General features: G+C 39.1%; 2 protein-coding genes across 4 annotated transcripts in view; one reads left to right on the top strand and one right to left on the bottom strand.

Annotated features, from left to right (window-relative positions):
- ranbp10 (RAN binding protein 10) overlaps positions 1–6,428 on the bottom strand; it is a 37,164-nt gene extending 30,736 nt beyond the window's left edge. The window contains exon 1 of the mRNA XM_030053404.1: positions 6,066–6,428. Within this exon, the coding sequence (XP_029909264.1) occupies positions 6,066–6,264 (199 nt within the window). The 5' untranslated portion in view covers positions 6,265–6,428. The remainder of the gene's footprint in view (positions 1–6,065) is intronic.
- A 1,218-nt stretch (positions 6,429–7,646) lies between these two features.
- On the top strand, positions 7,647–19,313 carry tsnaxip1 (translin-associated factor X interacting protein 1). 3 transcript variants are annotated; one of them, XR_003928371.1, is made up of 14 exons: positions 7,647–7,822; positions 7,932–8,034; positions 8,247–8,387; positions 8,525–8,618; positions 9,683–9,870; positions 10,894–11,035; positions 11,500–11,669; positions 12,141–12,254; positions 13,143–13,252; positions 13,379–13,502; positions 16,754–16,860; positions 17,260–17,356; positions 18,889–18,950; positions 19,102–19,214. XR_003928371.1 is itself a non-coding variant. In XM_030054080.1 (13 exons), exons 1-13 carry the CDS (start codon positions 7,773–7,775, stop codon positions 19,192–19,194), a joined length of 1,533 nt encoding a protein of 510 aa, XP_029909940.1. In that variant the 5' UTR covers positions 7,647–7,772; the 3' UTR covers positions 19,195–19,313. The 3 variants fall into 3 exon arrangements, 2 of the variants coding, with proteins under 2 accessions (XP_029909940.1, XP_029909941.1); XM_030054080.1 differs by lacking the exon at positions 18,889–18,950 and having other exon boundaries at positions 19,102–19,313; XM_030054081.1 differs by lacking the exon at positions 18,889–18,950 and having other exon boundaries at positions 19,085–19,212.
- The last annotated feature ends 1,014 nt before the right edge of the window (positions 19,314–20,327 follow it).

Raw genomic sequence — 20,327 nt, 5'->3', positions numbered from 1 at the left:
TGTCAATCCAGTCCAATGACTGGATAAAAGGGAAGAAAAATGATATCAGAGTTCTAAAACACAACTGCTTGCTAAAAGATTAGCAGAAATGTTGAATGTCTATACTTTAGAAATATTACACTAAACATGTAATATCACTAGTATGTTCCTATAAGGATAGATACTGCACAGTTCATTACAAGTTTTGAAAATCTTATGAAGTATCAACACTAGTGGATTGCTGTGCCAACATTAACCTAGAATTTTTTGAGAATCTGAGAAAGTCTGAACTTTTACAAAGCCCTCCACTTGGAACTCATAGCATCAAATAAGAACAATATACAACATTTCAAATGTCGTTTTATGGTACCTCACATTTTCAGGTGATTAAGAGAAACTGTCCAAGGGTATAATGGGCATGTTATCCCCCAGCTACAGCAACACCTCCAATAACACCAGGAAGATGCAATTTAACAAAAGAAATGACAAAAAAAACTGCTATCTGCTGAAAAACAGTGTCATACTTTTCAGTTTGAAGCAGGTATATGACATCGACCTTATCTGCCAGAGGTTCAAAGGTCAACATCAAAGGTCAAAGTTCAAGATTCAAAGGTTAACATCTTCTTCTTATCTCACTCCATGATGAAATTTAATTTGCTGACAAGGAAACCAATAATCCCATCTTGTTTTCTACCGTTGACCATAAACAGGGGAAAGTGCAACCTCTCTATCAGTTCACCATCTAATGAGACCCATGAAACAAAAGCAGACAGGAGTCATCTCACAAGCAAAGAATAATGTCAGAGGATGTACAGAACACCACTGGAGCGCCAGAGCTACACCACAGGAGACGATGTTTTGGAGAAGACAAAAACCACTACAGATGATTGAAGAAGAGCTTCTGGAGGTGGTACAGATCAGTGGTGAACACTGCGACATCACTGTTTCACCAGCAAACAGTGGAGACTACACATCATTATGGATCTGCCCCTTTCCCCCCCCCAAACACACACACACACACGCACACACACACACACACACACACACACACACACACACACACACACACACACACATACACACACACACACACACACACACACACACACACACACACACACACACACACACACACACACACACACACACACACACACACAGGGGAACTGATGAACAAACATGCACAGCTAGGCACACATTGTTGCTTCACTTACAATCTAAAAATACTTGTTATATCTCTGAGTCTGACTCAGCTGATGCTTTTATGGCAGTGATAGCAATTTTAAAAAGTATTCATATCTCATAGCTTTCTTTTTTTGTATAAACACATCTCTTTTTCACACACATACCTTAGTCCTCACACCTCCCAGGCAATCTAACTTTAGCCAAAGTGCCCTTGTTTTGAATGCCACCCTGCATTGTGATTGGTTGACAACAATACAGACCTTCTTTTAAGTTTGCCTCTACAACATTTTCACCACATTTTCAGCTTTCATTTTTTCCTCTAAAAATGAAGCTCTGATAGCAATGTGACACAAAGTGGGTAGAAAAACCTGGCTACCTATCGCCTACCTATGTATACAAATGTGCTTTTGTGTTTTTTTCCTCCAAAAGGAAATGGGGCTGTTATACAAAAACTTGTATTGGGTTACAAAAACAAACAATCAACAAGAAAATGCAACTAACTGCAGTTCTACTAAATCTGCTTTTGCCAACTTATCATGCTATGCTATACAGCAACACGTAAATAGTGCAGCCCTTTATACAGATAGAGTAATTGGCCTAGTTCAGCACAAGCCAAGGCAAAGGCCACATCTCTACATTAACCCTTTTACAAATGGAGCACTTACCTCTGGGAACCTTAAAGATATAATAAGTAAAGTTTTTACTACCCTATAGCACAGAGACTACGATAATAAACTGGAGCTGCAGTCAGCTGATTTGGTTGTTGACCAATGCCAGTGACTCAACAATTACTTTTCTAGGTGCAGATATTTTGGGTTTTCTGAACTCACTTTTTGGCCTGTACTGTTTTGGAGCAAAGAACCCTCCCCCACCAAATCCACTGTCAGAGACACATGGAGATATCAATTTCTGCATGAACAGAAACCTTGGTTGACCAGGGGGCAGTGCGGAGCAAGGCTGGCAGCTGTGATCACAGACACACCTCTACGCTCACAAACTAGTGGGTTAAATAGCTGCATGTCTATGGCCATATATGCGCTTCTTGTTGAAAATACTGGAAACAAGTTCAACCATCTTCTCACGGGCATTCCAGGATATACAAGAGCCTCTGTGTATTTTGAATGTGATTGTGTTTGATGTACTTTGTGAATCTCTGATAATTATGATAACAATAATAACAATGATTTTAATAATAATAATAATAATAATGATAATAATTAATCACCAAAGAACTTTTGAAATACATCACAGACAAATGATGCCTTACAATTTAAAGAGTATCCTAGGGTGGATTTTCCTTTGATGCCCCACTAAGTTTCGTTGTCTTCTTTGCACTGGAAATTAAGGTAATTCAATCACTTACAAATCAATCAGCTATTTATATCTGTACAAGAAGGCTACCATCAAGCCTAGGTATAGACTTGACAGTACCATTTCTCAGTAGGTGTATTAATAGGCACTAAGTTGATAGGCTGGTTGTAATATGACACTACTTAGCCCTTATATTGCTCAAAACTCCAAACAGGCCTCAGCAAAGGCTGTCTTGTACATACATTCTGAGTCAAACCTGCAAGTACACTGTCTCGAACACTAATTGATTTCCATAATTTCCTGTCTAAATTTGATCGCTTTAACATAAAGGATGCATATGGCCTGCTACATTTAAACAATTGCCTCTGAGTGGGTCTGTGAGGCCTGTTGACATTCCCAAATCCATACATACACTCACACTCCAATTACTAAGTTCGGTCAGTTGTTTAGTGTTGCTCTGCTAAAGACAGATCCTGTTGTTGATTGATGCATTAGTTGGATTTATTTTGAGGAGATGTTTTTGTGTGCCATGTTTTCTACTTTGTTTCTGATCACTCTTTCTCTCTAAGGTGTCTTTCTGGGATCAACATTGTCATGAAGGCGCATGTTTTTTTTTTTTTGTTTTTTTGTTTTTTTTTGGTCCTTGTTATGGGTAGAGTGGAATCTATGTCTCTCCCCAATGCTGTTTGGAATGCAACAAGTCAGTAAAAGACAGCTCTGCCAAACTATGGATGCCATGCTTCTTCCTGCTGGTTGTATATCTCAGTAGCTGCTGCCTTCTTAAGTAAGGGACATTCCACCATCAAACCCTTACAGGGTTTTTTATCTTAAAGACAACATGGAAATGTAAGGACAAATTTGTCCTTACATAACCAGCCTTTTCAAACAAAACTGCTGATTAATGTTGACAAGCAGGTTCATGTTTTCCTAACCATAAAGCTGTACTAAAGTTATTTATCTTTTTATTTATGATGCTCTTTTATGGACTCATGATAAAAATGCTTAAGTAAATTTGGAGGACAAATCTAAATGTTACACTAAATCACAGGATACAACATTGGACGTTGCCACAGGATTTTGCATCAGCAATATTGCCTCGCACTTTACAGCAGCACAAACAACACAAATTCAAATGCTACATTTCGTATGCCAATCAAAGGCTTTTTTTTCCTGTATGTAACCCTTCCTCTCTCGCTATCCATTGCACCTACTTGTCAGTCCAGCCATTTATCATTCCTTAGGTCTTGTTCAGAATGTAATGAATTCATCTCTGTTTCAGAGCAGGGCAGAAAAAACCTTGATAGGCCTGTGACATGTGGCCTGGTCTGACTGACAATGTATATCACACAAAGGGCATATTTGCAAGCACAAAGTCTATAAACTTCTTGCTATCCACTTGACTTGAATGATTGTTTACATAACTACCTATAAAGAGTAGGCTCATGTATCTGCGTCAGTGCACAACAGGACTAGGTAGACACTGTGGCCTTGAACAGAGAAAATTGGCACACTGGTCAAAATAGCATCCAAACCACCAGGGTGAGGGAACAGAACAGGAGCTAGAGCAACGAAGAGGAGCAAAATTATCCAACACACCCAAGAATAGGCCTATTTATGTCATCACTCTGCAATTATGCACTGTCATTTAATCTCTATGCACATGTCATAAGTAAAGATCCCATTTTGTACATACCCTTGAATGGGCATCAAGGTTAACTTTCATTACTAAAATGTCATTATTATTCTAAGACAAAGGTCTATTTCTCATTTTGTGCCAGTGAATAATAACAGTGACAAGTGCATAAATAATTTGTAGCAAAACGCATGGGGCTGGTTAACACTGATTAAATGGAAGGGGAGGGGAAACAGCCATAGCTACAACACTATTTTGTCATGTCATTAACAGAAATCCACATGGAGCAGCAGCCACAAACACTGCTGCATCCTTTGAATAGCTGCACCACTCAGAAAGGAAATGTAGGTTAATATTAAATTAGACCTCTGTTTACATCGACTGGGAGCTATAAATTATGCATTAAATAACAAATCTGTGGGCCTAGATTGAAATAAATATAGGTTAACGCCTGTAATTCACAATCAGCAGGACAGCCACAAGCAATGTGCCAAATAAGGCCTTCAAAATGAGTTGCACAACCTGCATCCTCTCATCCTCTGCACGTTCCAGTGTTATTAACAACAACCAGCAAGGCCCCGTATTTGCCTTGGAGAATTTCTATGACGATTTTTACTGATCTTGCTTGAAAGAGAGAATCCAATATGACTCATTCACACACACATGCAGGGCTAGCATGTCTGCTACTGGAGGGGCTGGCAACTCATGGCTGGCCAAACATGTTGCCTGACGAAAAAGCACAGAACACGCAAAACAACTGAAAACAGGACGTTACATAGATGTCACCATGTTTTGATTTACGATCTTGCCTACATAAAATAACCGAGTGACAAACCTGTTCTTAGTGACATTTTTTTCTAGCCATCCGAGTAAGTGATTGATTTCACTGTCTAATGAGCAAGTTGCTGTTTATTGTCAACATGTCAGGGTCCGCCGAAACGTCAGATTTATTCTAAAATCAATATGTTTGGCCTCATGCAAAAGCGTAGAGGCCTCCTCCCTTGCAGCAGCTGTTGGAAACAAGCTGGCTTACGGCTGGACGTCAGACATGGAGCCTGTTGTTGTGCTCTGGTGTACATACAGATCTGGATTGGAAGTTGGACCGGCTGCTTCTAGGCTGGAAAAAATGATTTACAAATTCTGGAACAGACTTCTAGAACGCTACCGCTGAAATCACGCGAGAAAACATACAACACAATACCCAAAATTTATTCTATTTTGATGCTTGCTTTTAACCAATAATGAGCCATTTGTGGCATTACAATCCAGTTATGTGACATACTGATTTTGTGTTAGAGCTTAATAAATAATAAGTTAGGATCGAGTTACGCCATATAGTGTAACTTGTCATACTGTGTCCAAAACAATAACAAAAAGGCACAAGGAAAGCTAGGTTAGCTAGCTAGTTAGCCACCAAGCTACTGTATTTGGCTGTTAGCTAGCTTACATTTGTTAGATATCATTAGTTAGCTTACTGGCAGTCCAGTGACTATGCGTCGTTATTGCTGCTACTGCTACCTTCCAGTAGAAATTATGGAGAACATGGCCCACGGGAAATTTCCTGCCAAAAAAATAACGCTATAAAACGGTAAACAAACAAACAAAGGAAGGCCGAGTTGTTGAAGGTTAATTTCAGTGTGGCTCTAAGAAAGGCTGTCAGGGTTATCGAGTTCAGTGGCACCCGTTTGGGCATTCCTGTTTCCTCATTTGTGAAACAAAGCGAGGTTATATGACGGGAGAGCCAGCTCAGACTAGATTTACCAGGACTGGAGACAGCACACATACATACATCCATAATCGCATACAGTGTGTGTGTGTGTGTGTGTGTGTGTGTATGTGTGTGTGTGTGTGTGTGTGTGTGTGTGTGTGACCCCCCCTCCGCAGCACAGTGACAGATTTGAGCTGTGACCACTCGGGCCCGATGCTGTTGTAGCTACTTGTTAAGACAGACGCTAACCTTTGTAGTGGACCCGCAGGTTGTTCTGTGACAGCCCGATGTAGCTGTATTTATCCTTGGGGCTCCAGGAACGGGGTAAAGGGGTCTCTTCCTCGTTCACGGCCGGGTAGAGCCGTTTCAGCCGCTCGTTGAGTTCATGTTCCTGGTAATTAAAAGCAGGATCCCCTAACAGCAGGCTTCCCGCTCCAAGCTCTGCCATTTTGGCTCGGGAGGTGTCTTCTGTTTTATTATTTTATTGTTGTCTTTCTCTCTATCCAGAAGCTGAGTGTCAGCCCGTTGGAGCTGTAGGGAGAGAGTGAGAGGGACTGAGGAGAAAATAGCAGTGGTATGACATCCCCGGATAAGCAGCAGTGCTCTCTGCTGTAGGCTCGGGCGGTGCAGTGTGGGTACTGTAGTCCAGCTGCAGACCCGCTCCCTAGATAATGCCCCGACAACTGACTGCAGAACTACACTCCGCCTTCTCCACTGTAAGGGTTTAGTAAGGGTTTATGCCAAAAAGACACCTAGGAAATGTAGTTCTCAGGGCTGTTAAATTCAGAGCCACTTGTGTGTTTGTTTCACACACACACACACACACACACACACACACACACATTCAATATCTATATATGTGTGTGTGTGTGTGTGTGTGTGTGTGTGTGTGTGTGTATAGATATACGTGTATATTTGTGTATATATGTATATATACACACATATATACATACATATATTTCATATATATTACATACATATGTATGTAATATGTCTACACACATACATATAACACATACATACATATATTTCATATATATATTACATATATGTGTGTAGACATAGATAGATAGATAGATAGATAGATAGATAGATAGATAGATAGGTAGATAGATAGATAGATAGATAGATAGAAACACAATTTATTCACACACACACACACATACACACACACACACACACGCACACACACACACACACACATACTGAGTTTAAGGAGAACCGAATATAATTTTTTGCTATCTTCTGTGGGAGACTACTCAATAGTTCGTTTATACTGATCTTAACGTAATTAATGCTTTTTTTCTTAACCCCTATTTTATCACTGTAATATACCAGTAACTATAATATTAATTAATATTAATACAGTATTACTACTGGGGCTGCTATTGCAGCCTATATTTTAGAGACTTAGAGACTGAGTTTTAGGGTGATGCTAATACAGTAGCTTTATTTATATATTCATTCATTAATCAAGAAAAAATATGTGGTGATTAGTTTATATATATATATATAAACCCTTTAGATATATATATATATATATATATATATATAGAAAAGGGTTCATTCAAGAAACACAAAAAACTGCGTCAATCTCGTCGTACGTAGCTCGCAGTTACGGTAGTCCTATATATTTTCTGGGATTTTTTTTTTTTTTTTTTTTTTTTTTTTTTAAATCGCGTTTCAGAGACCTAAATAGACCTCAGCTTACACAACTTGAAAACTAGTTAGGCGCGCCGTGGTCTACTATGGGAGGTCTTGTTTTTTTTTTTTTTTTTTTTTTTTTTTTTTTTTGTCCCTGTTACCATGGAAACCACATCACAACAGTGACTGACCGCAGACACGCTGTGATAGGGAAGCCACTGGAACGAAACGGGGCAAAACAGAGCAAGCTAATGAGATTTTCAGGTGATTACCTGAAAATCTCGTTAAATTATTAGCCTATAAATATTTAAAATGTCGTCACATGTCAAATTTCCGCCACTGCCGCCGACACAGAGGCAAAGGCACGTGATAAAACAACAGCTAAGTTCCGGTATAGAGCATACCTTTGTTTGTAAACTTGGAAAAATTGTGAACTATCTTAACTGACAATGTAATTATTTTCATTTTTAGCTCGTTATACGAAAACAGCCCACAGAGTAACGATGTCCAGATGGCAGCGAGAGGACAAGAGGGAGAGAGCTCTGTTTCTGGCAAACCATTTGCAACGAAAAAGGTAAACAAACCATTCAAAGACGTTTAGTTAATAACTAGCTCAATGAATAATGGCTCACTTTTTGGATGTTATGAAGATTCTTGCCAGAATATCTGGCTAAGAAGCTCATGTGTCTTTTTTTCATAGCAGTATCTTTCCCATTAAATTCAGAAAAAGTCATCTTCAAAGCAATGATTTATAAATGTGCACCCTGATTAATACTGTCTTGTCAGTTATGGTATCCAAGAGGTGACTACCTGTATGCAGGCCCGGCAGTCAAGCCCAGGTTTCTGAAGCTGCTGGAGAGCTACCTGAACCAAGAGTTGCAAGACATCAGCCCTCGTGAACCCAAATTTCAGGAGCTGAAACTACAGGTGTTAGGGTGCACCTGCTTAAGGGGTTCTCAAACACAGCAAACACACACACACACGCACGCACGCCCACACACACACACACACACACACAATTGTGTCTGGGTATTACTATAACCTGTCTGCTGCTTTGTGTACAGGTCTACCGGAATGTCTTTGGCCGCTTCATCAAGGAATTCCGAACCTACCAACCCCTCCTCTCTCTCATTCAAAAGGAATATGACAACACTATAGGTGTGCAGTAAGTCTGCAGTTGTTGTAATGAGTAATTCAACAACTTATCACAGTTTTGTGACCTGATTTCTAAAGTGACACAAAATTAACAAAAAGCAATAAAATTAAGTGTGATCAAAGAAAGGAAACAAACCAAACTTCAACAAAGAATGAGAAATGGAAACAAAACAAAACTGCATTTCAGATTTGCAGTTTTGTTTTGCAGCAGACTACACTGTAACTTTTTGGGCAATTGGGGTGTATTGCTCAATGAGAGTTGCAAGGAGGTGTGCACCTTGTATGTGCCAATTTAAAGAATCCAGCCAACATTTTTTGTGTGAGTCAGGTGTTAAGAAGTTATTTCACTGATAAACTACGAATTATCAGTAAACTCTTAATATTTGTTCTGCATGCAACTGTAAGCCACAGCAAGGAAGTCAAAATAGGAGTTGTATGATTTTCCTCTAAGTTCACAATAAAAGCCCCACCGCTGGATTCTGAACAGTTAAGAAAACTTGAAGTACTACCGTAGTCTACAGTAGTAGACTACATAAAATGTACCTTTCAGCACTGGAAGAGAGAAATATATATCTTTAGAGAAATTAAACACAAATAACAAAATAAATAAAGTAGCTCAACACAAAGAATATAAAAAAGGGAAAACACCTTCCAATACCATACAAGAGTAATAAAAAAAAAATCCTAAAACATATCCATAGAATATTTATAGACCTTTCACTTTTGACCTTTGCATAGACTATATGTATCATGAAATATATCTGCAAAATATCTGGTGAATAGTATATGTGTACACTTGATCCAGCCTTATGGAGTACATTTTTATAATGTTATATAAGTCAACATACAAGTGTGTGTTTGTATAATATATAAAAGTGTATATAAAAATGCTAGGTCTACAAAAATGACCAAGCAAGCACATTAATAGAATTGAAAATGGGAAGAGAGAATTTTGAGATACTTCACAGTATTATTTGACATAATAACATACAAAGTACAGGACATACAGCATGAACATTGTTAGCAATAAAAATAGAGTATTTATTATGTGTTGTGTATCTGTTCAGCATATCAGCAGGATCAGATGGAGCTGCTGCGATCCTCTCTGAGGCTGGTGACGGAAGAATGTGATAGGAAGATCCGGGCTTGCTCGAATGAGAAGCAGGCTGAGATGGTAGCTCTTAAAAGGGAGAATCAACATCTACAGAGGGATCTGGAAGTCATGAGGGAGCAAGAAAAAAACATGCAGACAGAGGTATGTAACATAGTGTTACAAGAATCCTTTTTATATTATTATTATTAATCATTTTTTGACCTCATGTCTACATAAACCCTATTCATAGGTATATCTAGAAATCTCACTATCTAGTAGGCCTGTCTGAGTTTTTCAAGGCCAACATATTTTTGGATTTCAATAAACTTCATAATATGAATGCCAAAAACAGCATTCAAAAATTGCATGTATCCATTGTTTATACCCCATAGGTTTACACGTCATGTAGCAAAAGACTCTGAAACAGTACGAGAACATAACAACAGCAACAATGCTAATAGTAATAGTAGTATACTTGCATGATGACCATAAACTGATCAAAATGCCGTCGAGTGTCAGTTAAGTAAAATAATCAAACTTCATCATTGTCATGAGGCAAAATCCTCATAAAAACTGGCTTATGAAAACCCCATTAAAGTGAAAATTAATCATGTAACAAAACAAAGCTGTTTTCACTGGGTCCTAAATGTTGACAGTTCAGAGATACAAGGTTTTCACTTGACAATAGTTATATCCTTCATATTCATGATGGATGGCATTGACTTGTTGATGTCTAATTTTGATAAATGGTCATCATTGGCTTGATATTCTGGATCAGTAAGCTAAAATATTGGTGTATCGCACTGCCTTGGCCCTTGCCCATTCAGTGTATATGCTTGAATGTTCTGGTTTGGGTGTACCATCCAGCTTAGCCTTTCCCAGTGCCGCTTCAACAAGTTTTAGTAACTCTACAGTGCAATCAAGACAAGACCCTCTCTGTTTTTTCCTGCGATCCCATTTTCTTTCCCCATCACCAGTTCCCTTCTCATTCACCCATGCTGGCTTTATGTCTTGTAATGCGTTCACTGCAGTTCGTATATCACCAGAAGGTACTTTCCTTCCACTAACTGCATTAACTGTCCCCTCTAACTCTCCCTCCCTTTTCCTTATCTCCCCTGCCATTTCTCCCCCTCTTTCACTGTCTTCCAACCCAACCCATCTCTCCTACTTTGAATTCTACTCCAGGTGGGCCGTCTGCAGTTGGAGCTATGTCAACAGTATCTGCAGTACCTAGAGGAGTGTGAGGCCCACAAGTCTCTGATAGTCAAGTTCAACAACCTCACAAAGTGCTCCGTCAAGGAAAAGGAGTGTGCAGATGAAGATGCAGGTAAGCCACAACAGGAAATGACATCACAGTCTGTATGCTTCTATATAATGTACATTCATATTCTTTCTGAACTTCTGAACCAGCCCAGTTTGTGGTTAATGCTCCGCCAGAGTCAGTGGTATGAGAAGAAATTGACGATTTCCTCTAAAATTATATGCTTAAATGCCAAGCAGTCAATTTATTTTTTTTACAAAATATGGTTACTGTTACATTTATGTTGTCAAGAAAAAGAAAAATAATGGTAAATGACACCTATTAAGAATAATGTAAGTCGTGTAATATTTTTTTAAATGTATATTTATATATCAAAATTGGTTTCTATTAATATTTGTTATTGCTTCTCTCCATTTATAAGCAATACATGATTCCTGAGTAGATAGGAATGATACACAAGACTTATTGTAAGTCCCTGAGAATTTATGATACAGTTTGAAATTCTGTCTGACATGTATTCCTGATCTTAGAACAACACACTGCCGACCCCATGCTGCTGCAGCTAGCTCTGAGTGTGTGTCGTGAAGACCTGACCAAAGCCCAGATGGAGCTGAACAGGTTTCAGGCAGAATACTTGGACGTAGTGCCGCGACGCGACTTGGACGCCCTGGAACGCACACACAAGCAAACCCTGCTGCAGGTACTGTAGCAATGCATGCATGCCTCACGTAGACAGACGGACGCAAACACAAGTGTGTACGCAAACACAAACACCCAGCATAGCAGCCATTTTGACAGGAAATAGCAGGGTAACCACGGGTATTACAGGTATTACTGGATGTCTGTATAGGTTCTCAGACATCTACCTCATGGTTATCCACATAAAGAAGCTTCCAGAAGCTTCTTCAGTTCTGACAGGCCACCAGTCCCTGCCACTGTGTCAGAACTGAATTAGCTTCTTGGATGAGAAGTAAAACGTCCTCTAGAATTTACAAACAGTCCAGGTCACCTCGATTCAACTCTGTGTGGATGACAGGTGTTTCTTATGATGTTATTTATGGTTCAGTTCCATTTAGGTCTAAAGAGCCGGGGTCCTGCTCTTGTGCATGCTGGTTCAGTGGAACCTTAATTGATGTCCTGACCCTGTCTTTGTTTTGTGTTTGTTGCTCAGTTGGAGAGGCTACAGCGAGACTTTGACCAGCTGAAGAGAGAACATGACACCCTGCTAGAGCTCCATAAGAGAGATGGCATAGCAGCTGAGTCACACTGCTCCAACACTGTGCAGGTATATCGTCTCCAAAAGTGTCAGTAGCATTCTGCTTGAAGAATTCAGACTGTTCTGGCTGCAAAAGAGAGGTTTTGCCTCAGTATGTTGTCGAGTCCATGTATGAGGTTATGTGCCTTAACACTGCAAAGTAAAGGTGCTTGAAGTGCCTCTAATGCACCGTATCAACCTTTTAACCACAACCTTGCCTGAAAAATCCAAGTACTGTGTTCCATGGGGGTCATGGAATTTTTAGAGATCAGGACATTTAATGCAATTTTGGAGCAAGTCAGGGGATATCATGGAATTTTGTTTGGCTCAGTTTGAAAAATCAGTAAATTTATACTGCATTTGGTACAATAGTTATTTACCAAAGTATAGTATGGTATAGTGCAATATATTTTTATTTTCCATTGTGTTCATGATATTATGATAGAACTCTTGAACTCATCGTTACGACATTGGAAATCGTGTATACAATATCATGAACTCAGAGATTTGAGAAAATTTCCACTTTGACAATTGTGAATACCAAAAGAAGGGGGGCATTCGAATGAACCATTCTTGTAAACACAGTAAACACAACTCCATTTGAAGGCAGCACATGTTCACTTCCCCTGCAGAATAGAACAGAATAATACATTTTAGTAAGACCTCTGGAAAAAACAATCATCTTATGTTTATATAGGTCATGGAACTGCAACATTTTAGTTAGGGAAAGTCAGGGAATTTTATATTTTCCATACATGGAAACCCAGATTGTATGTGCAAACATTTGTTTCAGTGAATAATGCTAACAAGCTGTCCAATGATGTTCTGGGTGCCAGAACAGTAATTTTTTCCACAAAATGCAACCAGTGATTTGTAAGGAAAACTGATATACTTAAAATGAGACTGTTTCATCCCTAGATAGATGAGAGTGTGCACTTTGGGCAAAACCAGCTTCAGTGCAACCTGCTGAAAGTGCTGATCAAGTCTGATGCATCTGAGAGTGGCACATTGACTGTGCAGGAGTTTAGGTGACATGCATAGACACACACAGAAACACACACACACGATCATACTCTGAATATCTCTCTCTCACTTAACACACACAAACACTAACGTCTTTGCGTATGTGTGTGTCTGTGTGTCTGTGTGTCCAGGGCAACACTACAGACAGCTTTCCCTCTAAAATCAGATGAGGCCCTCAATGAGCTGGTGGCCTCTGCTCAAAGGGAACTGGACAGTAACAACAACACCATCACCTACCAGAGACTCTACAGCCTGGTATGGATTTTTTTGTCTTTCTCTCTCTATTATGCTTTACTTCATAAATTTGATCCACAGGTGCTTTTTTTTTTATCTGCTGTAGGCTTACAGCTTACCTGATGCTGTTCCAAACCTCCAAACCTGTTACTTAGTGTTATATGAGGTTATAGTGTTCATTTTATTTATTGTTAATTTAAATATTAGTATAACCTTCTGGCTTGATGTGATGGATGTCTTTGTGTAACTCTTTAACTGTGGGTTAATACAGAACATGATCCCTTTGGGGCTTCACATCTAATTGAAATCCCACTGATCAGAACAAATGACCCAGACTGTGAAAAAACGAGATTACAGCCTTAACAATGTGGCTCTAGAACTTTCTGTTATCTTAAAGACAAAAAAGAAGAGGGTAGAGACACCTAAAATGGCGTGAATCAGGGATCCCCAGTTGGCATGGGAATGCAGCCAAGACGAAGAGGGAATGGGACAAAACTTTGGAATGAAACCTGGAAGGAAAAAAAATGAGATTTCAGTCACTGTAATCAATGCAATAGGAAGTGACAGTTTCAACCTCAGTATCAGAGATCTGAGAACTTAACTTTGAACATGGAAGACCAGACAACTGAATTCAGTAATGCTGACAATGAAGGACATGCCACTCACAAACAATGGTTGTGGTTACACTTGCCTTTTGAATGTGTCGTTGGATGTGCCAGATCTGAACGCAGATGTGTCCACATGTGTGTCCAGACTTGACACTTCAGTGCAACCTGCCTGATCGGATAATGATTGGACATATTCCCACGCGGAAATATTCCACTATGAGTATTGGTAAATTGTCTGGATTGTGCCCACATGCTGTCCACACCTCATTAAGATCCGAACTCAATGCGAATCAGGTCACCTTGGAATGTGGTCTGGCTGATTGGATCCAAATGCAAGCAAGATCCGATCTCCAAGTGTACAGACTAATGTGTCCTGGCATGATCGAATGACAAAAATTACATTGAAAAGACAGGTGTAACAAACTAAACTGTACCATACTAAACAGATCAGAGTAGACAGAGAGAGTCCGTTCTTGAATCTCTCCAAAAACTAATAGCTGAGGCACACAAGGGATTATTTTTACCCAGAACCCAAATTCTTTAGCTCAAGTACGACAGCTGCGTCAATCAATCTTTATTTTCCCACCAGTGGAAGTTCTAGTAACTGTCAAGGTCAAAACACAGTAATAACACATTGCACAGGACAGCACATGTACAATTATATGCCAAAACACCTGCTGCTGGTGACCACAAGAGCACTGCCTGCATTTAAAATGTCCAGCCCCCTTCCCCTTAATACTCATAATAGATTGCATATAAGGCATGCAATTGATGCTTGGGATGATGGAGGTAAAACAGATGTGTCCTACTTAACTCCTTCCTCTGGGATGCCATCTACTTTCATCTTGTCAGCCAACCTGAGCCCTGTCATGACAACATTTGAAAGCTTGTTGAAAAATATCTAAATTTAGTATTTTCAAAAATGACGGGTTCAAAATACAAAAATCTCACCCCTGACGAAAGGTGAGCGTGACAAGAATGCCAGTAAAAAAAGACACTGTAATAAAACCAGCTGGCAAAGGTGGCTATAGTATTGCTGCCATAACTCTGAAACTGAAACAACTATGTGATCTAGTTAACATAATTAAATCAGAACATAACAACATATTACATAATGGTTTTAAATCCAGTCTAGTCTAGTATCCTGTTACCTCTGCACTGCAAAAAATAGATCTTCATCTTAACAAGTAATTTAGTTTCTCATTCAGTTGTAAACTCATGTCTTTCTTAAACCAAGTAACATACATCTCTCAGTGGGATGAGATAATCCCAGTTGTTCCCAATGCACTTTCCCTTGTTTTAGGGAATTTTCTGGGAATAGCTATAAATACGTTTAACCAAGGGAGAATAATGTAGATCAGCCCACCAGAACCAACAAAAAAATAAAAAAATAAATAAATACTTGATTCAAGACAATTCTGAAAACAAGTTGATTAGTATTGGAAATAAACAGGATTATCTCATTCCACTGGCAGATTTGTTTTCCCTTTTTGAAGAAAGGCAAGGTTTTGAGACTGAATATGAGATCAGTTGTTTTTCTGCGTGGCTCACCTAAAGCTTGCAAAATCACAGTCAGCCTCCACTCAGACCAATCATAAGTGGCCTTAGCATTCCAATACATAACATCTATTATCAGCCTATCTTTGATTTTTTTTTTTTTTTTTAATTGTCTGCATAGTTGCCTGATTGATCCTAGCCTATTGTTTTTTATACTATGGTTGCTCTGAAAAGAGGAAATGAGAAGGACCAAACTGATGTTAAAGAGTAAAGCTGACTTGTATGCCATAAGATGGTATAGTTATGGCAGCCAGAGTGAGTCGTCATACACTGATCTCAGCATTCCTCGCATAAATAATTTTACTTTTTGCTAGTAAAGTGTGGTTTCTGAACTGCTGAAGTGTAAGCACTCTTATTGTTGATACCATCAGTGACTTTAGGGATTGCTGAGTAATGTTGGGAACTAGGGATAAGCTTGAATGCAAACATCTGAAATGGGAGGAACCCATTTGATAAAACTGATGACCAGCCCACACTCACATATTCTACCTTGTAACATGTAGCACAGGTGATTAGTGAATGGTGCTGCATTCTGATGGTCCAATGTAAATCAGGCTTCTCTATAAATCCTCAAACACAATAGAAATACTGATTACACAAAACATTATTTTGACGCAAAACAAAGTTTTCAATTTACTACTTGTATGTTTGCCATCTAAACAATATCTATTTACTTATTTGTTCATCTAGGCACCTGATGTTATGTAACTTGATTGTAGCCTTTGTGTGTTTTTGACCACTTGTTGTGGTTCATATATTAAGTCTCTTAGTCAGATTGTAATGAGTTTTAATTGTGTATGTGTGAGCAATCTGTGATTATTATAAGAACTGACTAGGTCAAGGTGACATTTGTATTGTGCACTTAGCGGCTTATGCTACGACATGTCAGCTTGATGTGGTCATTAATGAAAGGTAGGTCTTGGGTAGTACATAAAATTTTTTTGGAGAGTTGGATATTTTGGAGGCTACTTAACAGTTCTTGGCAGAGCGCCCACAAGGTCACATGCATAATCACCGGTACTTTATGTTCTTTAGCGAAAAAGGTGTCAGTGTGGCATTGAGATATTAGGCTCAAAATGGCACATGGTTTTATTTTGTATTCTGCAGGGGGCAGATGGTAAAAACGGAGAGTTCCTGAGTCTGGTGAAGAGACAATCACTGGAGGAGAGACAGCTGTGCATCGGTCAGCTCAGAGCACAGTTGGGGGACAAAGGGTAAACACACACATGCCAACACAAAATTAGATACTCGCAAACACAAGTGGAAGCCCAAAGTGTCTGTAGCAGAAGGGGGTGGATGGTAAGAGCAGTATCCCAACATGTGTAAACAGGAGTTGTTCCCTGCTAAATAATAGCCAGGGACTTCTTTTGAGAAAAATCAAGAAATAGACATATGCTCTGGCATCTCTAATTGCTAGCTGGTTCACTCAGTTGTCACCAGATGGAGGCAAAGAGTAGAGCACGGCAGCCTTCCACTGTAATGCCTTCGTTTTACACACACCACACACACACACCCCTACAAAGTTACCTGTAGATAAGTTCATGGCATATTTGCACGTTATGTTCTAAACCTGCAGTGCTCCTCACAAAGAAAATCTGTTTTATGTTTGACAGAGAAGTATCGGTGTCCGATCTGCGTGCTGTCCTGATGTGCATCAATCCAGATTTAGACCCAGATACTCTGGACCGGACCCTGAGCCTGGCCTTCCAGGTATCATGCTGACTATGAAAAAGTAGCCATTAAATATGTATTGGATGTTTTCATCATCACTGTGAATTAGTAGTGACAGTACAGCAACTTTATCAGAAATCCACTTGATGCTTTTATTTGATCCATTTTTGCAGTCCTCTGGCTTGATTGGCCATGAATAAAACATTTTCCCAGTAACATATGTATCAAAAGCATTGACTTTGGAAAGATGACAAAATATTGTAATTGAGTGCAACAAATGTTAAACAGTGTCACAATGCTGGTCATTATTAAAATGTATTACTCAATGGTATGTTAAGAGAATAGGTTTAGTTATATTTCTAATATCTGAAAAGAGGAAAGAAGTACATTACAAATATTTTACCTCTCCTTGTCTCTGATGTTACTACTATTCAAGTGTCACAGTATAATTCATGCATTCATGCACACATGCATGTATAATAATAATGATAAAATTTAAAAGTTTTGTTATATAATACAGATAGATAAATTAATTAAGAATACAACTAGAATAAAAGCAATGATAAATAAATGATAAAATAAATAACATAAAAAGTTAAATAAAAAGATAATTAAAAGACAATGACATCACATCAAGGCAAAATCAACAAAAATGAGTTTTAAGAAGTGATTTAAAAGAAGTTACTGATTCTACAAGTCTTACCTCCTCAAGCAGCTCATTCCAAAGCCAAGGGGCCCTCATGACAAAAGCTTGGTCACCTTTAGATTTAAGCCTCGACTTTGGAACAGCAAGAAGAGCCCCACCCTAGGATCTAAGACTGTGAACTGACTCTTAGGGGGTCAACATTTCTATGATGTAGCTTAGGGCCAGACCCAGACGTGCTTTATAAGTGATCAGTAAAATCTTAAAATCAATTCTAAATCAAACAGGGAGTCAGTGAAGGGAAGCCAGGAGTAGGGTGATGTGATGTCATCTGTTAAAACCAATAAGTAGCCTAGTTCCTGCATTCTGAACGTGTTGGAGGTAAGAGAGTGACTTTTGGTTTATGGTAAGGAGGGAGTTACTGTAATCAAGTCTAGAGAAGATTAATGCGTGGATTACTTTTTCCAGGTCAGAGTGTCAGAGCATTGATTTAACTCTGGAGATGGTTCTGATCTGTCAGATGTATGACTTGATGACTTTTTTAATTCAATTCAATTCAATTTTATTTGTTAAGTGTCAAATCATAACAAAAGTTATCTCAAGATGCTTTACAGAAACCCAACAGATATTGGCCAAATCCATGGACCAAAATCTCATCCAAGAGATGGTAATTTGTGAAACAAAAATTAAGTCTGAATCCAAAATGAAATGAATCCCAACTCCCAAATTTGTGGCAACTGGCTGTACATTATCAGACAAGGGGCCCTAGGCCACTGTCAATGAGACTAATAGTTTGGGCGATTTAATAATATGATTTCTGATTTTGAGTTATTGGGTTTCAGTTAATTTTGTGCCATCCAACAGTTGATGTCACATGCAGATAGAAAAGAAAATTGGGCCTAAAATTGATTCTTGTGGAACACCACAGGTAACGTGAGCTGTAGAAGATGAGTAGTTACCTATGGTGACCGCACAAGTTCTTTCTAAGAGGTATGAATAAAACCACAGTGCAGTGCATATGTTGCCATATATGCTTGACTCATGTGTCCTTGAGAACCACCTCCCTAAACTATGAATGTGCCACCTATGACAAAATACTCTCTATAAAATTTTTATTTTGTCAGCTATGTCTTCCTCACAGGTGAGGAAGGAGGAGCTGAACCAATGTGCCACTCTCTTGGACATAGAGACCGCCTTGCAACACATCATCAGCGCCTCCACACCCCAAGACTGATAGAAGCCCCACTCTCCCCCTCAACTACTGTTTTGAACATGCCCTGGTCCACTGCATAGTCCTCTGTAGAGGTGTTGGCTTTGTTGAGGATTATAAATAAACTGTCTTTTTAAAAATGACTCCAAATGGTTTTGAAAACTTTTTATATTCAAGAAATTTGGTGCCAAACTTGAGACACTCAGCCTATAGGAAACCACTGAGTCTACGAGTTTTTGATATTGTTGTAATATCTGGAACATGGAGAAGCTAGACCAGGGGAATTGGTGCCATGAAGGGCCGAGAGGCTGCAGGTTTTCATTCCAACCAAAAACTCCACCAGGTGATTTCACTGATTTATTCTATTATAATGTCATCAGCTCGGAGCCATAAAATGTCCCTTTAATCCCAAGCAGCCCTCTTGTGTGCTCTCAAAATCACCCTTATTGGAAGTGAGACTTGAACCTGTATTGCTGTTTCTTTATGTGAGCTTCTCCATAGAGAATAATTTAAAAAAGGTACCTTGTCATTGTCTTCGAGGTAGCCTAATTCACTTTTAGTTTTCTGTATTGTGGCTTTGGGGGTGAGTTGTTAACATACACAAACATTGATTAGAATGTAAGACACACATTTTATTACTCCTAAACAGAAGACTAAACTAACTGGCACTCATCTATGCTGCTTTGGGGAATGTGGAGAAATCATGGTCGATCTTTCTCATATTTTCTCTACTTGTCCTTTAATTCAGACTGTTTGGAAGGAAGATAATCTCAACAGTCATCTCAAAAACTCTGGGCTTTAATGCCAGTAAAACACTCAAATCCTGTATCTTGGACATATTCCTGATGGGTTCAGTAAAGATGATATAGACCTTTTATGTTAAGCCATAGCTCACGGAAGAACTGAACCCACAACGCAGTAGTACCCGGTTTCACAAAGTCTTTATTAAGCAGAGCAGGAGGAAAAAACGGAGATCAAACGGAGAGGCTGTATGTGACAGGCAGGGTTCAGGGGGACAGGCAGGATCTGAGGGCAGGAAAAAAATCAGGAGTCAAAAACTGGAATCACACAGAGATAGCAGAAAGCTTAATCAGAGAGCCGGGACATTACCACACATGGAAGCATGACGAACTGGCAAAGAGTGGAAGTCTGGACCA

Source organism: Myripristis murdjan, chromosome 6 (genome assembly GCF_902150065.1).
Source record: "Myripristis murdjan chromosome 6, fMyrMur1.1, whole genome shotgun sequence".
NCBI lineage: Eukaryota > Metazoa > Chordata > Actinopteri > Holocentriformes > Holocentridae > Myripristis > Myripristis murdjan.
The sequence above is the reverse complement of the archived record's forward strand: the minus strand, read 5'-3'. Positions and strand labels throughout refer to the sequence as shown.